Here is a 22,526-nt window from a genome sequence, read left to right as displayed (position 1 = left end):
TAGGGTCGAGGTCATGGATCGTGGGCCAAACGTTCTTCCGAGTTGATATCAAAAATAAATACACTGGGTTATTTGAATACAGCAGAGAAAAAATTGACGTGAACGTTTCCGAAATTTTTTGCCGTTAACGACAAAAGTCTTTACGATCGGCATTTTGTTTAATACGTCCACCATAAATAAATGAGCCTACTGGAATTATACTGAATTAACCTTTTACGTTCGATTTTTGCCTGTGATTATCTTTGTTTTTTGTTGCAGGTTATTTGCTTGTGTTTGTGTTTTTGTTTGCTCATTTGTTTGTTTGTTTGCTTGTTTGTTTGTTTGTTTGTTTGTTTGTTGCCTTTGTTCTTATGGCTTTATTCGGGCTTGGCGTTGGGCCTCACTTATGCAAAGTGTTTGCACCACGACATGATCACGTGAAGAAAATCTCATTTTCAACATGACGATTTTTAAAGCCTCTCAATTTGAAGTACCGGCAAAGAAAATACGAAAATAATTGATAATCTCACAATATAGCTAAGGTCAGACCTAAAACCTAGAACAGCCAAGCGTGATTCATACATACTTACATCCTTTATTATCTTTCCCCATGGGGGCTTTTCGAAGACAGTATGGTACAATCCCTCCCTGTCTGTAGCTGTCTTCGTCTCTACCGCTCCCTAGCTGTGCTGTCGAACTTCCGTAAAGTTTGCTATGCTCGAACATATATATAAGGATGTCTCATTTCTCTTAAACGTACTTTAGTCCTTAAATGTCAGTTGATTGGTTGGAGTAACGCAAGCTTGATATTCTTTCTACTGGCTGCAATAAACGTCTATAATTTAAGTTAGTTTGGAGATTTGGGTGCCGATCAAGACAGCATCTTTTAGCTCACACTATTTCTCGCTAATTTACATAGAGCAACAAATTTATACACTGTAGACATTGTAGGTAGAAACTATTTGTCGGTCTAATTATTCTCGGGTTTTTCTGTCCAGTTCTTTTCCTATCACTTGGGGGTATCTGACTGATTGCGATTCCTGTCTCTTGTTCCTTAAAAACGTAAATTGCACAATTGCTAAATGAAGCCCACTCCAGGTGAGTGGCGCACGCTGTCTTCATCTGAAGCATCACTTTTGTTCCAGTCTAGCCACTGAGAGTCTCGCTCTGACTTGTCACCTTCCAGTGTAAGGTAACCTGAGTTACTGGCGCCACTGAGGCCGTGATTATCCGGACTAAATGTCTGTTTAAAGAAAAAGAAAGGCAAATAATGAAGCAGCAATGATTAACAGCTTAGTATGGAAAAAAAAACCAGCCCTGAAATGTCAGTCATCTGACGGTCTAATCTCAAGTTTCCCCCTTCTGACGAGTTCAAGTAACGTGATTATCAGGCTGTCATGCATAACGATAATGACGATAAGAAGTGTAAAACTGTGTGAATACTTCTACCATTAGCTGCGTATTTTGAAGGTCGCTAAAGCTGCCTCCCAAAGGCGAATCTAAAGTGAAAAAAATGCCTTCTCTCAGGTCCACTATTTGAAACGCACATTACATATAATAGCGAACCCACCGTCAATCCATGACTATTTTTGCTGCCTGCGTTCTCTCCAGGGCCAGTTAACTGGAACATTTCCTTTGTGTTCGAGGACACACTGTACGTGTACATACGGGGCTGCACAGATCTAGAGTGACCACTGTCAACATGCAACACAGGAAAGTTTCTCTGCACACTTCTTAATCTTCTGTTTTGGTACTTTGAGTTGAAAAGCAGATGAAATATGAAATTAGTACTGCTAGTAATCAAGCACTAACAAGAAAAAAAAAAACAAGAGACAAAGATGATCACAAGGAAAATCAGAGTAATCTTTCAATTTCCTAACGTTTGTTCACTGGCTGATTGATACCATCTTATTTAATAAAAGGCTTCGTGTAAATTTCTAATGAGTGCCGAAACAAAGTTTAATAAAATGGAACTTCAAAATGGAATGAAATCAGTTGTGCTTGTTACAATCAATTCCCTCAAGAGAGAAATCAGAGTCCAGTCCAGAAAAATACCAATCAAACTGATTACGTGTCCTCTGATTAGTTATTAAATTAGTTATAAATTAGTTATAAATTAGTTATAAATTAGTTATAAATTAGTTATAAATTAGTTATAAATTATTATTATTATTATTATTATTATTATTATTGTTACTATTATTATTATTATTGTTACTATTATTATTATTAAACTCCGGGCAAAGTATCGCAGCATTTCACCGCGACATGTCGCAACATGTCGCGTGTAATTGGCTTCCTAGTTGCGACCTGGTGTGTTGTTGGCTCAAGTTTGAAAATGGGTAAAATTGAGCCAGCAACACCCAACATGTCGCAACACTTCGTAATAATGTGGCCAAACGCACGCAACATGTTGCGTCCAGCAATGTTGCGATATGTTGCGTTGAAATGTTGCGATCGTTCGTCCGGGGCTTTACTTGTGCGCGAAAATTGTTAACCAAGGAACAACCAATAAGAAACACCACACAGATCTCTTCAATATGGAATGTTTCGGGTTGAATAAAAGAAGGAGAAATCAAACGCACGTGTGAAATCGTTTGTAGACTCCACCTCAAGCTAGCCAGTACCATGAGGAAGTAGCAAATCAAACGCGAGCGAGACCAGTGTTACACCTGACGTGCTGTTTACTTATTCGTAACAACACCTTAGTTGCGGCCACGAGGAGGCCGTAGGCCGAGGGCCGTTTTAAGGGGCCAAAGGCAAAGTTTTCTTTTTTGATAAGGACCGACCAAGCCAGCATATAACGATTTTGTTTTCGTTTACTCTTGCGTTGTTATTATTTTTTTAACGTTTACACAGCCAAGTCTAGAGTGAACCTAAACCTTTAGTTTCTAGCAAGGGAATGTGAGCGGTCGGTAACTCGGGGTCTGTATCGTGAAAAACTGCCCACGTAATAAGCCAATCAAATACTAGGATTCAGGATTCAGGATTCCGGACCGCTGAGATACTTGGGAAAAAGATAATGGGTTATATTTGTTTTTTTAAGGTTATGATGACCAAAGCCTTAAACTAAAGACTTACCACGACGACTAATAATGCGATCAGTAAAATTACAATCACAGGCATGGTTGCAATAAGGACAATTTTCCATTTCTCTAACCCGGACCCTGCCTCAGGCTTCTCTGTTGTGCTCGTAGTTGGCTTGGGACTAGCGATCTGTCTCACACTAACTCCGGTGATAGTGAAATTTGAACCTCCTTCTCCCTTCTGTATTGCATCTTTCAGTGTGTCCTCGTCAACATTCGTTGTGGCCTTTAGGTAAACTGTAAAATCGAATTTTACGCTTCCCTCCTTAAAGTTACTCACTCCTACTTTAATGAAGTTTTCTTTATATGATTTCTTGAGGACTAACGTTAAATGGTTTTCCAGATCGCTGGAGAGTCGTTTGTACGCAGTTGTACTGTTGTTGGCATAGTCATTGTTCCACTGTCTATCTATTGACCCGCTTCCTTTAAATTCCTTGGAGCCCTCTGTTAGAACATGTGAAAGGAAAAGGAAACTCTCATCAATAAGGGGACTCTTGAGGAACTTAGTGCAGGTTAGGGATTCTCTGATTCGCACTCAAGAGGAAAACTTCCCTAATCGATAAAGGCCATATAGCTTAAAAAATATTCAGTTAATTTTTCCCTTAACAGGATGATATTAATACCACAGATTTGAATCATGTTGGATATATACTCCTCAAACTCCTTTAAAATTCAGCAAGTTAAAACAAAATCACAACCGTGAAGGAGGTTTGGATACCCGGTCTTAATTAGCATAGATTTTGACGATTTTACTTCTCCGTTTACTTCTTAGTTTTTGTTTCGATTGAGAAGACATATCAAACACTCGAGGCAGTGTTTCAACGGCTATCCAAACACTTCGAATTTCGTCAAAAATACTCCGCTGCGCGTCGTATTTACAACTCTCTTCTCGGTGTTTGGATGTCCCGATGAAACACTGTCTCTCGTGTTTGATATATTACGTTACACATCCGAGGTATGGATGGATGGATGTCATGTCTCGATAAGATCAAACTCACATATAATAATTAATACTAATAATAATACTAATACTAATACTAATAATAATAATAATAATAATAATAATATCAATAATGATAATAATAAAGATTTCATAACGCTGTTTTCCTAAAGTTACAATACCGGGAACTTCTAAAAAATATCTAAAAATTAAAAATATTAGTCTAAAATAGATTGCAAAAAGGCTTTTTTAAAAAGAAAAGTTTTGAGTCTATTTTTAAAGACGTACACAGACGAACTATTTCTTATTTCACATGGTAGAGCATTCCATGGTATTTCCCATAAGTAAAATCTTGAAAATAATACGTTCATTCACCCGAAGCCAATGAAGATTAACTGAAAAGGAACGGGAGTAATGTGATCATGCTTTGTTGTAAGTGTCATGAGGCAAGCAGCGGCATTCTGGACGCGTTATAACCTTTTTATAGTGCAGTTTGGTAGGCCAAACAGAAGGGCATTGCAGTGCTCCAACTTTGAAGATACAAAAATATAAACAAGTAGTTCAGTGGTGGTTGGTGTAAGTACTACACGTTCTAAAAGCAAATGGGATATTCTAAAACGCCGATTTTTTGGCAATAATCAGCCACTTCAGTGAAATTTTTACCAGGTGCGGTCGAAAGCGAAGTAAGGCTGGCAATATTTCTAAAGAAGAAGTTAAATTTTGCAACAAAGTCACTTCCTATGGTAAAATTTACCTCAAGAGAGCATGATTTCTTTCAAACGCAGGTAAAAAGAAAAACTTGCACTACACATGCTACGGCACATGGAAATTTCCATGTACCTTCCTACACCACACATGTTAAGGTACATGGAAATTTCCATGTACCTTCCTACACCACACATATTGAGGTACATGGAAATTTCCATGTACCGTCCTGCACTACACATGTTAAGGTACATGGAAATTTCCTTGTACGTTCACCCAATCCCTGTACCTTTGTGCATTACTCTGTAACGGTACATGGAAATTTCCATCTACCTTAAGATGACACATAAAATGTATGAGGCATATTTATACAGCTCTTATATCGTTCCCTGTTATGAACGTGTCAGATAGCCCTTAGACGTAATTTAGTGAGTGAGACGAGGCAGATGCTTCGAAAATATACGATATCACACAAAATTTATTGTAAGATACACAACACCCTGTCACGGTCTTAGCAAGACAGCTCTTTTTTGGAAGATTCATGGACCTAGAAATTAAAGAAACAACACATGTCAATATATCGTAAAACAATGTTCTGAAATCTTTTAACGTTTCGAAGAGTTCGATTTAGTCTCTGTTTGCTTCGTGTTCACTGTGTTTATCTTGGGCTGCATGTCTGGATTTCAGCATTCAACGACTCAATATTTGTAAACTGCTTACTCAGAATACGCCATCTCCTTTATATATTTACATGTAATCGGTCTTAAAACGTTTTTTCACTTTAAGATATTTTTTTAGCTTTATATGAAGGGAATGATTAGGTGTTCAATGCAACATGTACGTTTTCGAAAATTACAGAAATAGCGCACTTTTGGATAATAAATGACCCGAGCACTGACCCACAAAGATACTTGACACGTTCATGGGCTCATTCCGCTACTATTTTAATTCTAGTCATATAACACTTAACAAGGCAAAATGAATATTTTTTTTTTACCTGTAAATTGATGAACTGTGAACTGTAGCATGTTCACGGACTGTCTTAACGCCGAGTTTCGATATACAACCCCCGGGATACAACCTCACTTGCTGGCAGTCCCACAACAATTAATGGTGTACCGCTTCTGCCGTTTGCCCTGACCTGCTTCCTTACAGCTTATAAGGCTACCAGCTCACGTCTATTTTCACCGTAAGAATACGTTTGTTTCGTCATACTAATAAGCCAGTTCAATATTTAGTCGGGACAGCACTACGATTCTCAAAAATATAGCTCATAAGATGAAATTCGACCGTTAAACAGCACAGCGGAAATGAAAGCAGCTTGTCTGACAGTTTCGTTTCCGAAACCGCAATGATAGGTTAATTTCTGCGGTTATTACTGAAAAGCATCCGGCTGACCCGGATCGGATGTTACTAAAACTGGTAACGGGGAACGGGGAACGGGGAACGGGGAACGGGGAACGGGGAACGGGGAACGGGGAACGGGGAACGGGGAACGGGGAACGGGGAACGGGGAACGGGGAACGGGGAACGGGGAACGGGGAACGGGGAACGGGGAACGGGGAACCGGGAACCGGGAACCGGGAACCGGGAACCGGGAACCGGGAACCGGGAACCGGGAACGGGAGTCTGGGAACGAGTGTACAGCGGTGATCCGCCTAAGAATTCGACATGGCGGACGAAGGAAAAGAAAAGGGAACAATTTGGGGAAATGCGAGGAAGTTTTTTTATGGCTGTAAACGTGAGTTTCTACCGTCTGTGTTTTAATAGATCTTTAACAACACGAGAAGAGCATTTGAAGAAGAAACGCTTTAATGCTAAAGAGATCCTAACCGTCGCGTTACATGATACAACTGACTAAGGACGCATAAATTACGACATACTTATTCATGCTTTTATTCATTCATGCACATTCTTGTACGTGCATTCTTGTACATTTTATACATAAATTAGCACATTATCACAGGCTGTGCCCCCAGATCATGTGCCCAGTACGTTCTTGTAAGAGCAGAGTCCGATTGGCACTGTGATAAACAAAGCATGAAATGGCGCCCGGGGGGAGAATCGAATCGGTATTATCACAAGCTACGTCCCCATTCGGTCAGGCCACAGTCGTTCTTAAATAGAATTTCAAGCCTTCATAGTCTTCTCATATCTTCTCACTCTGTGCGCGAGCTCTCATGTCAATATTTAAAATAGCAACACGCAATAGGATATCGAGGACAAGTGACATAACACATGACCATCTTTTAACGTGGATCGACGCTGTCTTCGCATTCGGCAACTAGCATGGCGGCCTTTCGGAGATCGACAAGTCAGCTGGCAAATCAGGTGAGCAGCAGATAAATACCCTGGGGCCTGGCCGCTTTGTTCAAGACAAAATATACGAAGAAATGAGCAAGGAACATTCCACAATAATGCTAATGTTGGTAAAAGATGACCGCGGAAAAGCGACTGCGTGACACTCGGTATGTTTTCAGATGAGATGTTGTCACGTATCAGACGAAAAACAGTGTGCATTTTGTACTGACCCACTGTGAAAGCACGTGATAATACCGATTCGATTTTCTGCCCAGGCGCTATTTTATGCTTTGTTTAGCCCAGTACCATATTGGACTCTAGGGCACATCCGGTAGAAACCCACGTTTACAACCGTAAGACTTCCTCACATTTCTGTTCCCTTTTCTTTTCCTTTGTCCTCCATGTTGAATTCTTAGGCGGGTTACCGCTGTACACTCGTTCCCAGACTCCCGTTCCCGGTTCTCCGTTCCCCGTTCCCCGTTCCCCGTTCCCAGTTTTAGTAACATCCACCCGGATCCCGCTGATTCTAATTTATAACTCTGCGAATCCGAACAAAACCAACACTTTTCTCAAAATAACACTCTCTCTAAAGTGTAGTGTTTTGCTTTTCTCTGTTTTTGGAGAAATGTAAAATAAAAATTAGTTATTTTTGACACATACGCAACTTGCGCTCAAATAAACCGGGCACTTATTTGCATCCCATTGAATAAGAACTAATGATATATGCCTCGTTATTCAAAGCACACCGACACATGTAAATGAATGAAGCTGCTCCTAATTACTAGGCCTTTACGGAAACCTGAACAATAGCCCGTTCAAAATGTCAGTGAGATAATGTTACTGCGGTTTAACGGAATCACGTATTGCAATCCGCCAAAAGGGTCAAAAGGGCAAAGAACGATTAGAGCGGGAGCTTCGAGGAAGAAGGTCTGCTCTATTTTGGTTTTTACAATGGGACCTACGCAGAGGTACTGCCGAGTTTAGGAGACAAAACATTTGTGTACAAGTAAGTGGAATGAATCGCGCCCGATCTCCTGAAACCTATTATTGACCGAGATTATCAGTGAGATAAAGCATGGCGTTTACGCGGCGAACGGCAAAGGTGAAACTTTTGCCGTCTGTCTTGGCTGTTTGTGCTTTTTATAGATTTGTATTTGAGGATATATAGATTTGTATTTGAGGTGAAAATTAGAAGTCGTTTTGCTATTTTTGTGTGATATATTTAAAGAAAAGATTACAAAATCTGCAAAATCAAAGAGGCAATTTTTTTGCCGTTTGCCGTAAACGTCGAATTGTAGTTACCTGGGGCCGCGGTGAGGTCTCCTAAAAGGGTTTCAACGGTCAATATTGTCGAAAAGCATAATATATTAATTAATCTTTCTGCTACGCGTATTGGTCATTTTAACAGTAGGACTCGATATAATTTAAGTAATCACTACGCTGTAGATCAATTTAAAAAAAAAAACTATAATATTTTAGTACTGCTTCTAGTCTCCTTCGCAGCCCCAAACGGCTCCGAAGGTGACTAGCTCTGGTTAAAAGGTCGTTCAAAGCAAGTGGCACCCGGGAAGTGGTATCTTCCAGTTCGACTTTATTTTTGTTAGCGAATCTGAACTTTTTCCAAAAGAACTAGTCTTTTTAACCTTTCGAAGGAGATGGCTTTACCTCATTTTGAAATGGTAACTGAAATATTTCGATAGTGAATAGATCCTTAGATTAATTGTTACTTGAACCAAAATAATGCTCAAGAGCTAGAGAACTAGAGTTAAGTGTATGTATAACCATCTGCGTGGATGTATTTTGTTTCTTTAATTTCCAGGTCCATGTCTCGTTCAAAGAGAGAAGAGTACTATTGTTCTATATTGATCACGACGCATCTTTCCGTTGGTTAATTAAAACTATTTAATTTTTCAGTAATTTTCAAGCTGTAGTTAGATTTTATATTTCCCAAGATTTACTTGAGCAATTGATTATCAGATGGGGAAATGCTTGTTTATGTGTACCACAAGGTACACGGAAATTTCCATGTACGTTTTGCTATGTGTAGTCATAAGGTAGGTGGAAATTTCCATGTACCTTGCCATGTGTTTCGTTGTAGGGTACATGTAAATTTCCATGTACCTTGTCATGTGTTTCGTTGCAAGGTACATGGAAATTTCCATGTTCGTTGCCTTATGTTTTGTAAAAGGTACATGGAAATTTCCATGTACCTTGCCAGATGTTTCGTAGAAGAAGAAAATTGGCAGAGATTACCTCAATTACCGATAAATTTGCCAATCGTTTTTTAAAACTGGCAAAATTAACAAAATACGCGTTTTTTTATGCCAAGAGAAAGCTGCCTCTTACAACCTTTTTACCAAAAATAAACATTTAGGCTTACTTTTTACCATATTTGTTGCCTTCCTTGCAGAAAACTCCTCTTTTAAGCTGATTCTTGCAACTATATCTTGGCAAAAATCTTAACTTTTCGTGACATTTTTACCATAGCTGTCTTCAAAGCTCCGGTCCTGGTAAAGTTTTCAGTTATTTACCCATTTCTTACCAGCTAACATTTTCAATTCTCATGGCAAAATAGTGCCAAAATATTTACCACTCTGGCAAAAAAAAATAGCCAAAAAGGGCATATTATACCAGATTTGTTAATTTTATCGGGAAAAAAGCCGATTTCCTTTATTTGTTTCAGAAATTGCGTTTTATAATATCCCGTTTGTTTTTAGAACGTGTTAGTCTTCCTCATGTAACATATATGGTGCTGTTTTCTAGAGTTTGCTATATGTTCATTAATTATCCTTACCTGTTGACGGTGTTGTGGACGGTCCCGTCGTTGATTGCGCAGGAGTTGTAGTCGAGGATGGCAACAAAATTTTTGATGATGGAGATCGTGATAATGATACTGATGGAGAAAGAGATAAAGATTGAGATGGTGACGGTGATGATGTTAAAGACGGAGCTGCAGATAATAATGCTGATAGTGACGAAGATGGAAAAGATGATGGTGATGACGTTGACGATGCTCGTGGGGATGGTGATGGAGATGCTAATGCTGTTGATTGAGAAGGTGCTGACGGTGATGAAGATGGTGAAGGGGATGGAGGTAGAGGTGATATTGATGATACTGACTGTGATGATGGTAATGCAGATGTTGCTTGAGGGGGAGGTGCGGACGTTGAAGGAGATGAAGGTGGAGATGGTAATGCTGTTGGTGATTGAGAGGGAGCCACTGACGGTGATGGAGGTGGAGATTGTAATGCTGATGTTGATTGAGGAGGAGGTGTTGGAAGTGATGGAGATAAAGATAGTAATGCTGATGTCGACTGAGGAGGTGTTGACAGTGATGGAGATGGAGATGGAGATGTAGATGGAGATGGTAATGTTGATGTTGATTGAGGAGGAGGTGTTGACGTTGATGGAGATGGTAATGTTGATGTTGATTGAGGAGGAGGTGTTGTCGTTGATGGAGATTGTAATGTTGATGTTGATTGAGGAGGAGGTGTTGACGTTGATGGAGATGGTAATGTTGATGTTGATTGAGGAGGAGGTGTTGACGTTGATGGAGATGGTAATGTTGATGTTGATTGAGGAGGGGGTGTTGTCGTTGATGGAGATGGTAATGTTGATGTTGATTGAGGAGGAGGTGTTGTCGTTGATGGAGATTGTAATGTTGATGTTGATTGAGGAGGAGGTGTTGACGTTGATGGAGATGGTAATGTTGATGTTGATTGAGGAGGAGGTGTTGTCGTTGATGGAGATTGTAATGTTGATGTTGATTGAGGAGGAGGTGTTGACGTTGATGGAGATGGTAATGTTGATGTTGATTGAGGAGGAGGTGTTGACGGTGACAGAGATGGTGATGTTGATGCAGATTGAGGAGGAGGTGTTGACGTTGATGGAGATGGAGATGGTGATATTGATGTTGATTCAGGAGGAGGTGTTGACGGTGACGGAGATGTAGATGGAGATGGAGATGAAGATGATGGTGGCGCGGATGCTGATACTGATGATAACACTGATGCTGATGGAAAAATAAATAAATAAATAAATAAGTAAATAACAAAAGAATAAATAAATGAATACATAATAAATAACTTTATTTTAAGTTTTGATGAGTAATATCTTTGAGATCGATTTTGTAAAACCTAGCGATGAAAAATCACGTTTCGACCTCTCCGAGGTCATTTTCAAGTGCGAGTAAAAATAAATAAAATAGGCGCAAATATGTTTCTGACAATAAAAATATACTTAAGAATATCACGAACGGTAGAATGCAATAAAATGTGTAAGATAAGTGGTAAAATATTTATGAAGTTAAAAAGGGGACTAAACAAAAAATTAAGCGCGAATTGAATCACACTGTCAGTTCAGTGTTTGTTTTAGTTCTTTGATAAAGAGAAAAAATAATAAGACAGTCCAATTTGTTCTGAAACTTCCTTAAATTTCAAAACTTTGCTCCTTCCTATCATGTTGCTCTATTAGGCAGTTTCCAACGGCCGATCCTTTGTGTTCCTTAATTCGTTGGTGTAGGTGTCACCAAGTATTGTTTATACTAAAGTGTCAAATGTATTTGCACTTTTTTCTAATAGGAAGCACTGTAAGTAAAAAAAGTAAATATTAGAAATAGAACATAAATTATTTAGAATCCCAACTGGGGAAGGTTGATCAGTTGACTTTTTACAGATCGCGCGGTCGAGGAGTTGAACTCGGGACTACTGAGAAGAAATCCAGATAGCGGTAGGGTAAAGGATTTGAACCAGGGACCTCCATACCGGATTTCAAATCCACTGCCCTAAGCCGCTCTGCCAAGCCGCCTCCTTGATGTATAGAAATTAAGATAGAGATGGAGATAGAGATACTGACACTGATGGTAATAAAGATAGAGATGGTGAAAACAGCAGCAGCGTTACTTTAAAAAAGAGAAAATCGTAAAAAAAAAAAAAAAAAAAAAATACACCGCGGTCGGAAAGGGTGGGTTGCATCACCTGACTAAGTTGTAGCGCGTATTGTGCTTTCTACCTGAAGAAGTTAAAAATTGCAGGGGAGCATGGACACGGAAGTGGGGAGGGCGCGAGGGTTTGAGAGGGGAGGGAAGAGACCATCATAGTACGCGCCATTATATATGGGTTATTGACCAAGCTTGTTCGGTCAAGATGGCTGGATATTGACTCCGTCTCCGTCTATAAACTCGCAAAAAAAGAATTTGGCCAATATCCAGCCATCTTGACCGAACAAGCTTGGTCAATAAAAATTTGGAAATTTGGAAATCTTGGGAAATTTTTCTTGCAGGACACGGCGGGTAGTCCCGAGCGGGCAAGATAGCTCCATCTTGCCCGCTCGGGTAGCAAATAACAGCGCAGGATTTGACTCATCTTGCCCGCTCGCGGAGCTAGCCATAAAATAAACCATGCTCTACAATGATGGTACAATCATGAAGGTATTAGCGTTCCGCCGGTACGTGTGATATTTGTGTGGGATTTCCCACACTTTGTCAACGCCAGCGACATTTAGTTATTTATTCATTTATTTGTCCACGAGAGCAAAGCGTTTGTCACGTGGTTTCTACTTGGCGTGTAGACTGGGTTCCACTAGGAAAAGGTTGAGTGTTTTTGTGCGGCGGCCATCAGTGTGATTACTCTTACCGGGTGTTGTTTTTTGGCGAATTTTGACTTGTTTCTGAGATTCGAAGGGAGTCCTAGACCTTAGGTCTTAGTGTTTTTAGACAGTCGCTGCCATATTTATTTCTGACGCGCCATTTATTATAAGGTGGGTAAACATTCGCTTTCTGTATACGCGCGAAATTCTTGGATGAATAGGACAATCAATCAATCATACAACAATCATACAAAGTTCCAGTTCTCGGACAGAACTTTCTGCAATTACATATTTAAATTATGCGACATTGAAATTCTTTCGATCAGCTGAAAATGCCGACAATTTCTGCGGAAAATGAATGCTAGTAAACAATAAATTTAAACATTGTACATGTCGCGCCGCGCAGTCTGCAACTGTCGGAAGAAAATTTACAGTTGATTGACTTCATTACTTTCAACTCCCGTCTGTTGCTAAAATCAGCACATTTATATCAACAACTGCAGTTTTACGGACAGATATAACATAACGACAAAGCCCAGTATTTTCCTGTGTATTTATGGTTAGCAAGTTGAGGTCCTCTCGACTGAGTGATAAACCGTGATTTCTTGATACGTTGCGTGACGGTGCTGTTTCCGTAGACTCACAAGTTTAAAAGGACTAAATATTTGCAGTGGCCTTCAAACTTCACGCTAAACATTTTCACATTTATTGGTCATGATTAACCACAAAAGCTCATTTCTAGAAGTATAATTTACAAACAGTTTTCTCAGCTGGAAGCACGAATATTAGCTGACATTTGCAACCGGAGCTGATTTATCGTAAACAAACTCCGTGCAACCAGCGACCGATTCGAATATTTCCGCTGATGAATAAAAGTAGACAACATTTCTATTACCGTTCCTTGGTTCAGGCTTACTCTTATGGCTTTAGAGTACTTTTCCGAACAATTTCGACTGGATACAGACTGAACTATTCATGAGGGAGAAGGGGGAGAGCGCCTGCTACGGCTACCTGAACTATTTGTCTCCACTGGAACTAATCAACGAATCCCAGGACAAATGTAGTCAATGAAATAAAACTGTTCCCACAGTAAACATCCCCAAGCCAACGCGATTCAAAAGTTGTGTTCGGGAACATTAATTGTCCCAGTTATGTAGCAGGTCATCTGGTATCCCGACGAAACAGGCCACGTTATTGTTTATTGTACGGCCCAGAGTCACAACCAAAAACTAAACCGTCTCGTCTGCACTTGCTTTTCGATGATGTCATTTGTTTTCGCCCCTGCTGCTGCCCAACATGCACAAAATGTGTTTACTTCAGTGACTCTTTCCATGAAACTCCCCCCTCCCCCCCCCCCCCCCCCTCCAATAACTTGGGGCTAAATATATGTCTGCTGACCTTTTTTTTTCGTTTTTTTTTTTGTTTTTGGCTGGGTTTTAGTATACGTTGTGAAACAACGGTTACACGGGATTTTGCCAAGGTAACAAAAATGGCACACGGAGGAAAACCATTTTTCCTTTTCGGTTACATATTAATGACAAACGGAGAAACGTGATTTGCTCGTAATACCTTGGACATCAAAACACCAATGCAACTTACCACATTAAATGTCAAGGGCGCTGCATGTGATCTTTTTGATGTATCCATGGGTATTAACCACGGGAAATTTACCTCCGGAAATATTGATCATACTCACTAAATGCAGTTTCCCGTGGTAAAAGGGTCATTTGCCTCGGTAAAGAGTTCCATGTAACCGAACCCTAAGGGAGCGAATTTCCTAGAAACTAAAGTCCAAACATGTTTCTCCTGTAACCGTTTTTCGTCTGCAGCTTGGGATCTTATAACCAGGACTCTACAGTATCTTTACTCGACGTTCATCACTACAACACGACAAAATGTATAGATGTTTACTGTAAAGCTACAATTTCTCTGATTTATCCATAGCGCATCAACTTTTATTTGACAGAAATCCACACAAGTTCGCATTGCGAACCTTTTTTTTTGGTTCGTACTCAGTTTTGTTTTAGTTTAGTTTTCTATATTTTAGGGGCGTTTTTAATACTGAACAATTATTCCACTCGCGTTTGTTGGATATGAGATGGTTAAAGCGCTGGTTATCTACCATCTCATATTCAACGCGCGCTCGTGGAATAATAGTTAATTATAACACCCAACATTGTATCATCGAAAGACTATTATCTAGATCATATAGTCTCTTAAGCTAGTTTCCGAATGGCCAAAGATGTTTTGTAACCGTTTTGGGTTGACATTCCTGAATAAACTATTGAAATATAACGGTTGGCTTGTTTGAGATTTGATCCAACAAGCACAGGTAAAGATACAGAACAACGCTTTTTAATTTACAAGACATGTTTTGTTTCGTCACCAGTCACAAAACGCGTGTGTAAAATTTGAATGCTAAAATGAAGATTTGTGATAGAAGGCGTTACATTTAAAATGGAATAACGTTTAATTTTTTTCTTGAAGTTGTCCTTATTCTTTTTCGGTTTCTTGGCAAATGTCATCTTAACAATCTTTGGTTCAGTGATCAATTTGCTTGTAATACCAGTTGCTACCGGCTCAAGGTGAAGGATCATGCGATGGTAGAAAAAGGCCATATGGCTTAAAGAATATTCAGTTAATTTTTCCCTCAACAGCATGATATTAATACCACAGATTCGAATCATGTTGGTTGTATACGTTACACATCCGAGGTATGCATGGATGTCATATCTCCGCAAACTAACAAATAATAATAATAATAATAATAATAATAGTAATAGTAATAATAAACATATCAATAATGATGTCAATTAAGATTTCATAGCGCCAGTCTCCTGAAGTTCAAAGGCGCTTTACAATACAGAGAAAATCTAAAACAATATCTGAAAATTAAAAACATTAGTCTAAAATAAATTGCAAAAAGGCTTTTTTGAAAAGAAAGTTTTGAGTCTATTTTTGAAGACGGACACAGAGGCGAACTATTTCTTATTTCAAGTGGTGGAGCATTCCATAATGTTTCTTATAAATAAAATCTTGAAAATAATACGTTGATTCACCCAAAGCCAATGAAGATTAAAAAGAACGGGAGTAATGTGATCATGCTTTGTTGTACATGTAAGTGTGATTAGGCAAGCAGCGGCATTCTGGATGCGTTGTAACCTTTTTATAGTACAGTTTGGTAGGCCAAACAGTAGGGCATTACAGTGATCCAGCTTTGAAGATACAAAAATATGAACGAGTAGTTCAGTGGTGGTCGGTGTAAGGTACTTCCTGATGTAACATATATATTGCTGTTTTCTAGCGTTGGTTATATGTTCATTAATTATCATTACCTGTTGACGGTGTCGTGGGCGGTCCCGTAGTTGGTGATGCTGATAGTGACGAAGATGGAAACGATGATGGGGATGATGTTGACGATGCTGGTGGGCATAGAGATGGAGATGTAGATGGTGGTGTTGATCCTGATCCTGCTGGGGACGAAGATGGAGGTGGTGGTGAAGATGATGGTGGCGCGGATTTTGACATTGATGCTGATGGAAAAATAAATAAATAAATAAATAAACAAATAAATAAATAATAAAAGAATAAATAAATAAATAAATGATAAATAACTTTATTTTAAGTCTTGATGAGTAATTTCTCTGAGATCGACTATGCAATAAACGCTAACGACAACAAATCATGTTTCGACCTCTCCGAGGTCACTTTCAAGTGCGAGTAAAATTAAATAAAATAAGCGTAAATGTGTTTTCCTGTTCTCCCAGAGGAGAGCTAGGAATTAGTAGTAAATGTGTTTCTAACATTAAAAATATAGTTAAGAATATCACAAACGGTAAAATGCAATACAATGTGTAAGATAAGTAGTAAAAATATTTACGAAGTCGAAAAGGAGACTAAACAAAAAATTTGGCTCGAATTGAATCACACTGTTCAGTGTTGGTTTTAATTCATTGATAAAAAAAAAAAAGAAATAATAAGACAGTTCCATTTGTTCTGAAACTCCCTTGGGCAGTTTCCAACGGCCGATCCTTTGTGTTCTTTAATTCATTGGTGGTGTCACCAAATATTGTTTATATTAAAGTGTCAAATGTATTTAGCACTTTTTACTAATAGGAAGCACTGTAAGTAAAAAAGTAAACATTGGAAATAGAACAGAAATTATTTAGGGGAAGGTTGATCAGTTGACTTTTTACAGATCGCGCGGTCGAGGAGTTGAACTCGGGACTACTGAGAAGAAATCCAGATAGCGGTAGGGTGAAGGATTTGAACCAGGGACCTCCATGCCGGATTTCAAATCCACTACCCAAATCCACTACCCTAAGCCACTCTGCCACGCCGCCTCCTTGATGTAGCAATAGAAATTGAGATAGAGATGGAGATAGAGATACTGACGCTAATGGTAATAAAGATAGAGATGGTGGAGACAACAGTAGCGTTACTGTAATAGAGATAAAATTGTAAAACATACACCGCGGTCGGAAAGGGTGGGTTGCATCACCTGTCTAAGTTGTAGCGCGTATTGTGCTTTCTACCTGAAGAAGTTACAAATTGCAGGGGAGCATGGACACGGAAGTGGGGAGGGGACAAGGGTTTGAGAGGGGAGGGAAGAGGCCAGTTCCCAGATTCAGCCGAAGTAGAGCAGTATGTGGCACTGAGATGTAAAAAATGCAACAAGCGGCAGGAGCCTACACAAAAACAACCTCAACCCAGACAACTTTTCAGTCTATGACGTTCTACAACAAATTCTACCAGGATGTTATGACAGAGATTCTTACGTCTTATCGTGTTAACAGATCGATCTTGATTAAAGGCCATCGAGAAAAACTAAAATGTAAAAATAGCAGTATGGCTAACTTGGACGCTATTGATACCTGTAACAATCTACCATCTCATATTCAACGCGCCCTCGTGGAATAATAGTTAATTATAACACCCAACATTGTATCATCAAAAGACTATTATCTAGATCATATAGTCTCTTAAGCTAGTTTCCGAATGGCCAAAGATGTTTTGTAACCGTTTTGGGTTGACATTCCTGAATAAACTATTGAAATAACACAGTTGGCTTGTTTGCGATTTGATTCAACAAGCACAGGTAAAGATACAGAACAACGCTTTCTAGTTTACAAGACATGTTTCGGAAAATTGTCCTTCGTCGCCAGTCACAAAACGCGTCTGTAAAGTTTGAATGCTAAAATAAAGATTTGTGATAGTGGGCGTTACATTTAAAATGGAATAACATTTGATTTTTTTTCTTGAACTTGTCTTTATTCTTTTTCGGTTTCTTAGCAAACGTCATCTTAACAATCTTTGGTTCAGTGATCAATTTGCTTGTAATACGGGTTGCTACCGGCTCAAGGTGAAGGATCATACAATGATAGAAAAAGGCCAACTGGCTTAAAAAATATTCAGTTAATTTTTCCCTCAATGCAACAGGATGATATTAATACCACAGATTTGAATCATGTTGGATGTATACGTTACACATCCGAGGTATGCATGGATGTCATGTCTCCGCAAACTCACAAATAATAACAATAATAATAATAGTAAAGATTTCATAGCGCCAGTATCCTAAAGTTCAAAGGCGCTTTACAATACAGAGAAAATCTAAAAAGTATCTAAAAATTAAAAACATTAGTCTAAAATTTCAAATGGTGGAGCATTCCATAGTGTTTCTTATAAGTAAAATCTTGAAAATAATACGTTGATTCACCCGAAGCCAATGAAGATTAAAAAGAACGGGAGTAATGTGATCATGCTTTGCTGTAAGTGTGATTAGGCAAGCAGCGGCATTCTGGACGCGTTGTAACCTTTTTATAGTACAGTTTGGTAGGCCAAACAGTAGGGCATTGCAGTAGTGATCCAACTTTGAAGATACAAAAATATGAACGAGTAGTTCAGTGGTGGTCGGTGTAAGGTACTTCCTGATGTAACATTCCTGACGTAACATATATATTGCTGTTTTCTAGAGTTTGTTATATGTTCATTAATTATTATTACCTGTTGACGGTGTTGTGGACGGTCCCGTCGTTGATTGCACAGGATTTGTAGTCGAGGATGGCAACAAAATTTTTGATGATGGAGATGGTGACGGTGATGATGTTAAAGAAGGAGCTGCAGATGGTGATGCTGATAGTGACGAAGATGGAAAAGATGATGGTGATGATGTTGACGATGCTGGTGGGGATGGAGTTGGAGATGTAGATGGTGGTGCTGATCCTAATCCTACTGGGGACGAAGATGTAGATGGTGGTGAAGATGATGGTGACGCGGACGCCGACACTGATGATACCACTGATGCTAATAAATAAATAAATAAATAAATAATAAATAAATAACTTTATCTTAAGTCTTGATGAGTAATTTCTTTGAGATCGATTTTGCAATAAAAACTAACGATAAAAAACCACGTTTCGACCTCTCCGAGGTCATTTTCAAGTGCGAATAAAAATAAATAAAATAACCGTAAATATGGTTCTAACAATAAAAATATAGTTAAGAATATCACGAACGGTAGAATGCAATAAAATGCGTAAGATAAGTGGTAAAAGTATTTACGAAGTTAACAAGAGGACTAAACAAAAAATTTAGCGCGAATTGAATCACACTGTCTGTTCAGTGTTGGTTTTAGTTCTTTGATAAAGAGAAAAAATAATAAGACAGTCCAATTTGTTCTGAAACTTCCTTAAAATTTTAAAACTTTGCTCTTTCCTATCATGTTGCTCTCTTAGGCGGTTTTCAACTGCCGATCCTTTGTGTTCTTTAATTCGTTGGTGTAGGTGTCAGCAAGTATCGTTTATATTAAAGTGTTAAATGTATTTAGCACTTTTTACTAATAGGAAGCACTGAAAGTAAAAAGTACATATTGGAAATAGAACAGAAATTATATAGAATCCCAACTGGGGGAAGGTTGATCAGTTGACTTTTTACACAGATCGCACCGTGGAAGAGTTGAACTCGGGACTACTAAGAAGAAATCCAGATAGCGGTAGGGTAAAGGATTTGAACCAGGGACCTCCAGATTTCAAATCCATCTGCCTCCTTGATGTAGAAATAGAAATTAAGATAGAGATGGAGATACAGATACTGACGCTGATGGTAATAAAGATAGAGATGGTGAAGACAACAGTAGCGTTACTGTAATAGAGAAAAAATCGTAAAAAATACACCGCGGTCGGAAAGTCAACTAATAAAGGGACAAATATTATCGCGCGAAAATGAGAGTATATAAAATTTGTACGAAGTATCTTTTAGGCTCACCTAAAGTTGCCCGAAATTTCGGCCATTTTCGACCGCTCAGAGAGTCCAAAATAATGATGTGGTAATGTTTCGAAGAAAAACGAACGCCTACTTCGGCAAATGTCATGGTTGTTAATCTTTTCGGATAACTTTAACACTGTGGAAAGATAAAGGTAAACGGCCGCCCTTGATCTTTTGGTACTGCCCGATTTTCTCTGACAATGACACTATTATCTTGATCATATAGTCTCTTAAGCTAGTTCCCGAATGGACAAAGATGTTTTGTAACCGTTTTGGGTTGAAATTCCTGAATAAACTATTGAAATTATACAATTGGCTCGTTTAAGATTTGATCCAACAAGCACAGATTGAGTGTATGTTTTGGTTGGTTGATTTGACGTTCAGATGAAGTACACCGCTTTTTAGTTTACACTGAAGACATGTTTCGCAAAATTGTCCTTCGTCGCCAGTCACAAAACGCGTGTGTAAAATTTGAATGCTAAAATAGAGATTTGTGATAGTGTACCTTCCTTGAGCCAGTGTTTATTCGTTTTCGGTTTCTTAGCAAACGTCATCTTAACAGTCTTTGGTTCAGTGATCAATTTGCTTGTAATACCGGATGTTACCGGCTCAAGGTGAAGGATCATACAATGGTAGAAAAAAGAAAATCGTAAAGTGATCTAATACAGAAGTGATAATATTCTTTCCAATACAACAGAATACACCTGCAGGCTATATTCCCATACTTTCAGTCTGCGACAGTCAGCGGGCAGTTAATTAGAATAAAATACAAAGGAAATTAATTCATTCACGGTAAGGTGGTTTTCAGCCAAAATAAACACTCGAGAAAGCAGTCACTGCTAGACATGAATGGACACAGCACCGTGAGGTGCATAAGTTTTGTTCATTGTATTAGTAAGGAGTTTCAAACAACCAAAATGGTCACGTCGACGGTAATGTCTATTTTTAAAAAAAGAAAATTATAGTTTTCGTATGAGTCTCGTGATAATGAAGATTCATTTAGTTTTTTATCACTGGGTCATTACGGCCAGAGCTATTCCAATAGCGAAGTATCTATATAAGAGAGAGGTCTAGTCGTAAAAGGAATTTAACTTCGTCTTTGAGGTTCGCGTTCTCGCGTATCGCAACCTATCGCAGATTTTGGTCCTTACTCGTCGCTGGAATTTTGCGGAGAACGGCCGGCATAGAAATGTTCCAACTCATTTTAAAGTGTTCTTTAAATCTTTTGTTTTCATTAGCGACCTTGTCGTTGCTATTCTTGCGCTGTGAAGTTAAGTGAACGACCTCGGCGACGCATTCTTCTTTGCTGAAATGGTTATTTCACTTCCTTATTGGCAGTAAGTTATGCTAATTATGTAATTTGGCCTTAGTGAAGGATTCGAGAATGTGGGAAGTAATACTTACATATATCAAATAATTCATATATTTGGCGACTATGTTAAAGATACTCTGCCAGCCTGCCTGGTATTTTTAATAACATGTCTTTATCTTTAAACAGTCAGTTTAAATCATCCCTCATTCTCGGTATTGTCCAATCGGTTAATAACTTTAAGGAAACAAATCACGGATAAATAGTCATTTGATCTATTCTCTTCACACAGCTATCATTTCACCACGATAAATAATTTGGAATTGACCTTTGACGCTTGTTTTGATGCGCCATAGAGGCCAGCTTCTGCCCTGTTGTGTTCATTGATCAGAATCTAATTACAGTTTGAGATTTTGTGCAAGCTTTTGCTGAAACCTTAATGGAACATCTGAACATCTGATCAGCAAATTGAAAAGACGACGAAACTCCTTACTAGCTACGTTAGCCAGAAAAGGAAAGGCAAAGCATCGAGATTACAGGAACGAAACTAGTTGAAAGTGTGAGCAATGGAGCACAAGCATACTCCGTGCTCGCAAGCAACTTCCTGCGGAAACAGACGTTAACTTAGTTTACCTTCCGATACTTGAGAAGCTACAACGACAACCAAGAAAGATGTGGCCCCAAACATCACGGAAAGAATGGAGCAAAGCTTGATCGGATCCATTTTACGTTGCTGAGAAGACTTCACGTCCTTTGAAGTTCTTTCCTCGTCGCAACGCAGTTCCCAGGTACCCTCGGGGCTGAAACAGGAAGCTTAACAGTCTTCAATAAGCGATGAGCAAATTCCCGAAGCGGATCACTGGAGTTGTCGCAAACTTTTCCAGCCGGTAAAAAGCAAATAACATATAACTGTTGTACGAGCTCGAGTTATCCCCCGTGGATTCCTTCTCTTGCCACTTCAGGAGACCTGGTACGGAAATGAGTCATGAAAATTGAAACCAGAAACAGAAAAAATCATGTATATTTATCTTGTGTCTGGTGCGTGATTGCATTGATTGGTGCGGCTGATAACATGATTAAGGACTGCTTTGTTTTGTTGAATACGTCTACATAGCCGCATATAAACAAACTGCACAATGGCGTCTGCAGTTGGCGACTACACTGAACGCATTCCATAGGACCAGGTCGACAAAATTTTGGCTGACCGAGGAAAAGGCTACATTTAGCTATAGGACACTTTATCATGTCGAATCAACGATCACTCAGTTATGAGAAAGAAAACTCTGTCTAATGTATTAAACGTCGGATTAAACTCTTTTGACCAGAGCCGTTCAAGCGTGATTCGCGTGAGTGA

The 22,526-nt window shown here is 39.0% G+C and overlaps 2 protein-coding genes across 2 annotated transcripts; both read right to left on the bottom strand.

The window, feature by feature from the left end:
- Window positions 1-439: 439 nt before the first annotated feature.
- Window positions 440-11,229, bottom strand: LOC145489166 (uncharacterized). Its single transcript, XM_081468095.1, has 4 exons — window positions 9,806-11,229; window positions 3,061-3,509; window positions 1,550-1,732; window positions 440-1,222 (listed from the first exon to the last, which is right to left on the bottom strand). Exons 1-4 carry the CDS (start codon window positions 11,085-11,087, stop codon window positions 1,058-1,060), a joined length of 2,079 nt encoding a protein of 692 aa, XP_081324221.1. The 5' UTR covers window positions 11,088-11,229; the 3' UTR covers window positions 440-1,057.
- Window positions 11,230-15,615: 4,386 nt separating this feature from the next.
- Window positions 15,616-22,439, bottom strand: LOC145489182 (uncharacterized). Its single transcript, XM_081468117.1, has 3 exons — window positions 21,806-22,439; window positions 18,604-18,903; window positions 15,616-16,130 (listed from the first exon to the last, which is right to left on the bottom strand). Exons 1-3 carry the CDS (start codon window positions 21,894-21,896, stop codon window positions 15,919-15,921), a joined length of 603 nt encoding a protein of 200 aa, XP_081324243.1. The 5' UTR covers window positions 21,897-22,439; the 3' UTR covers window positions 15,616-15,918.
- Between the last annotated feature and the right edge of the window lie 87 nt (window positions 22,440-22,526).

The sequence above is a fragment of the Orbicella franksi genome, chromosome 6 (assembly GCF_964199315.1).
Source record: "Orbicella franksi chromosome 6, jaOrbFran1.1, whole genome shotgun sequence".
Lineage (NCBI taxonomy): Eukaryota > Metazoa > Cnidaria > Anthozoa > Scleractinia > Merulinidae > Orbicella > Orbicella franksi.
Note: the sequence above shows the minus strand (reverse complement) of the source record. Positions and strands in the feature narration are given on the sequence as shown.

Bases quoted from the DNA above. Each gene is read 5' to 3' on its own strand.
- LOC145489166 (XM_081468095.1), bottom strand. From the start codon at position 11,087: ATGTATTCATTTATTTATTCTTTTGTTATTTACTTATTTATTTATTTA. The intron at 3,510-9,805 runs GTAAGGATAATT...ATGTTCTAACAG, and splicing joins GTCCACAACACCGTCAACAG to AGGGCTCCAAGGAATTTAAA. The intron at 1,733-3,060 runs GTAAGTCTTTAG...TTCAACTCAAAG, and splicing joins TCGCATTATTAGTCGTCGTG to TACCAAAACAGAAGATTAAG.
- LOC145489182 (XM_081468117.1), bottom strand. From the start codon at position 21,896: ATGGATCCGATCAAGCTTTGCTCCATTCTTTCCGTGATGTTTGGGGCC. The intron at 18,904-21,805 runs GTAAACTAAGTT...TTTATTTATTAG, and splicing joins AGCTTCTCAAGTATCGGAAG to CATCAGTGGTATCATCAGTG. The intron at 16,131-18,603 runs GTAATAATAATT...TTTTTCCATCAG, and splicing joins GTCCACAACACCGTCAACAG to CATCAATGTCAAAATCCGCG.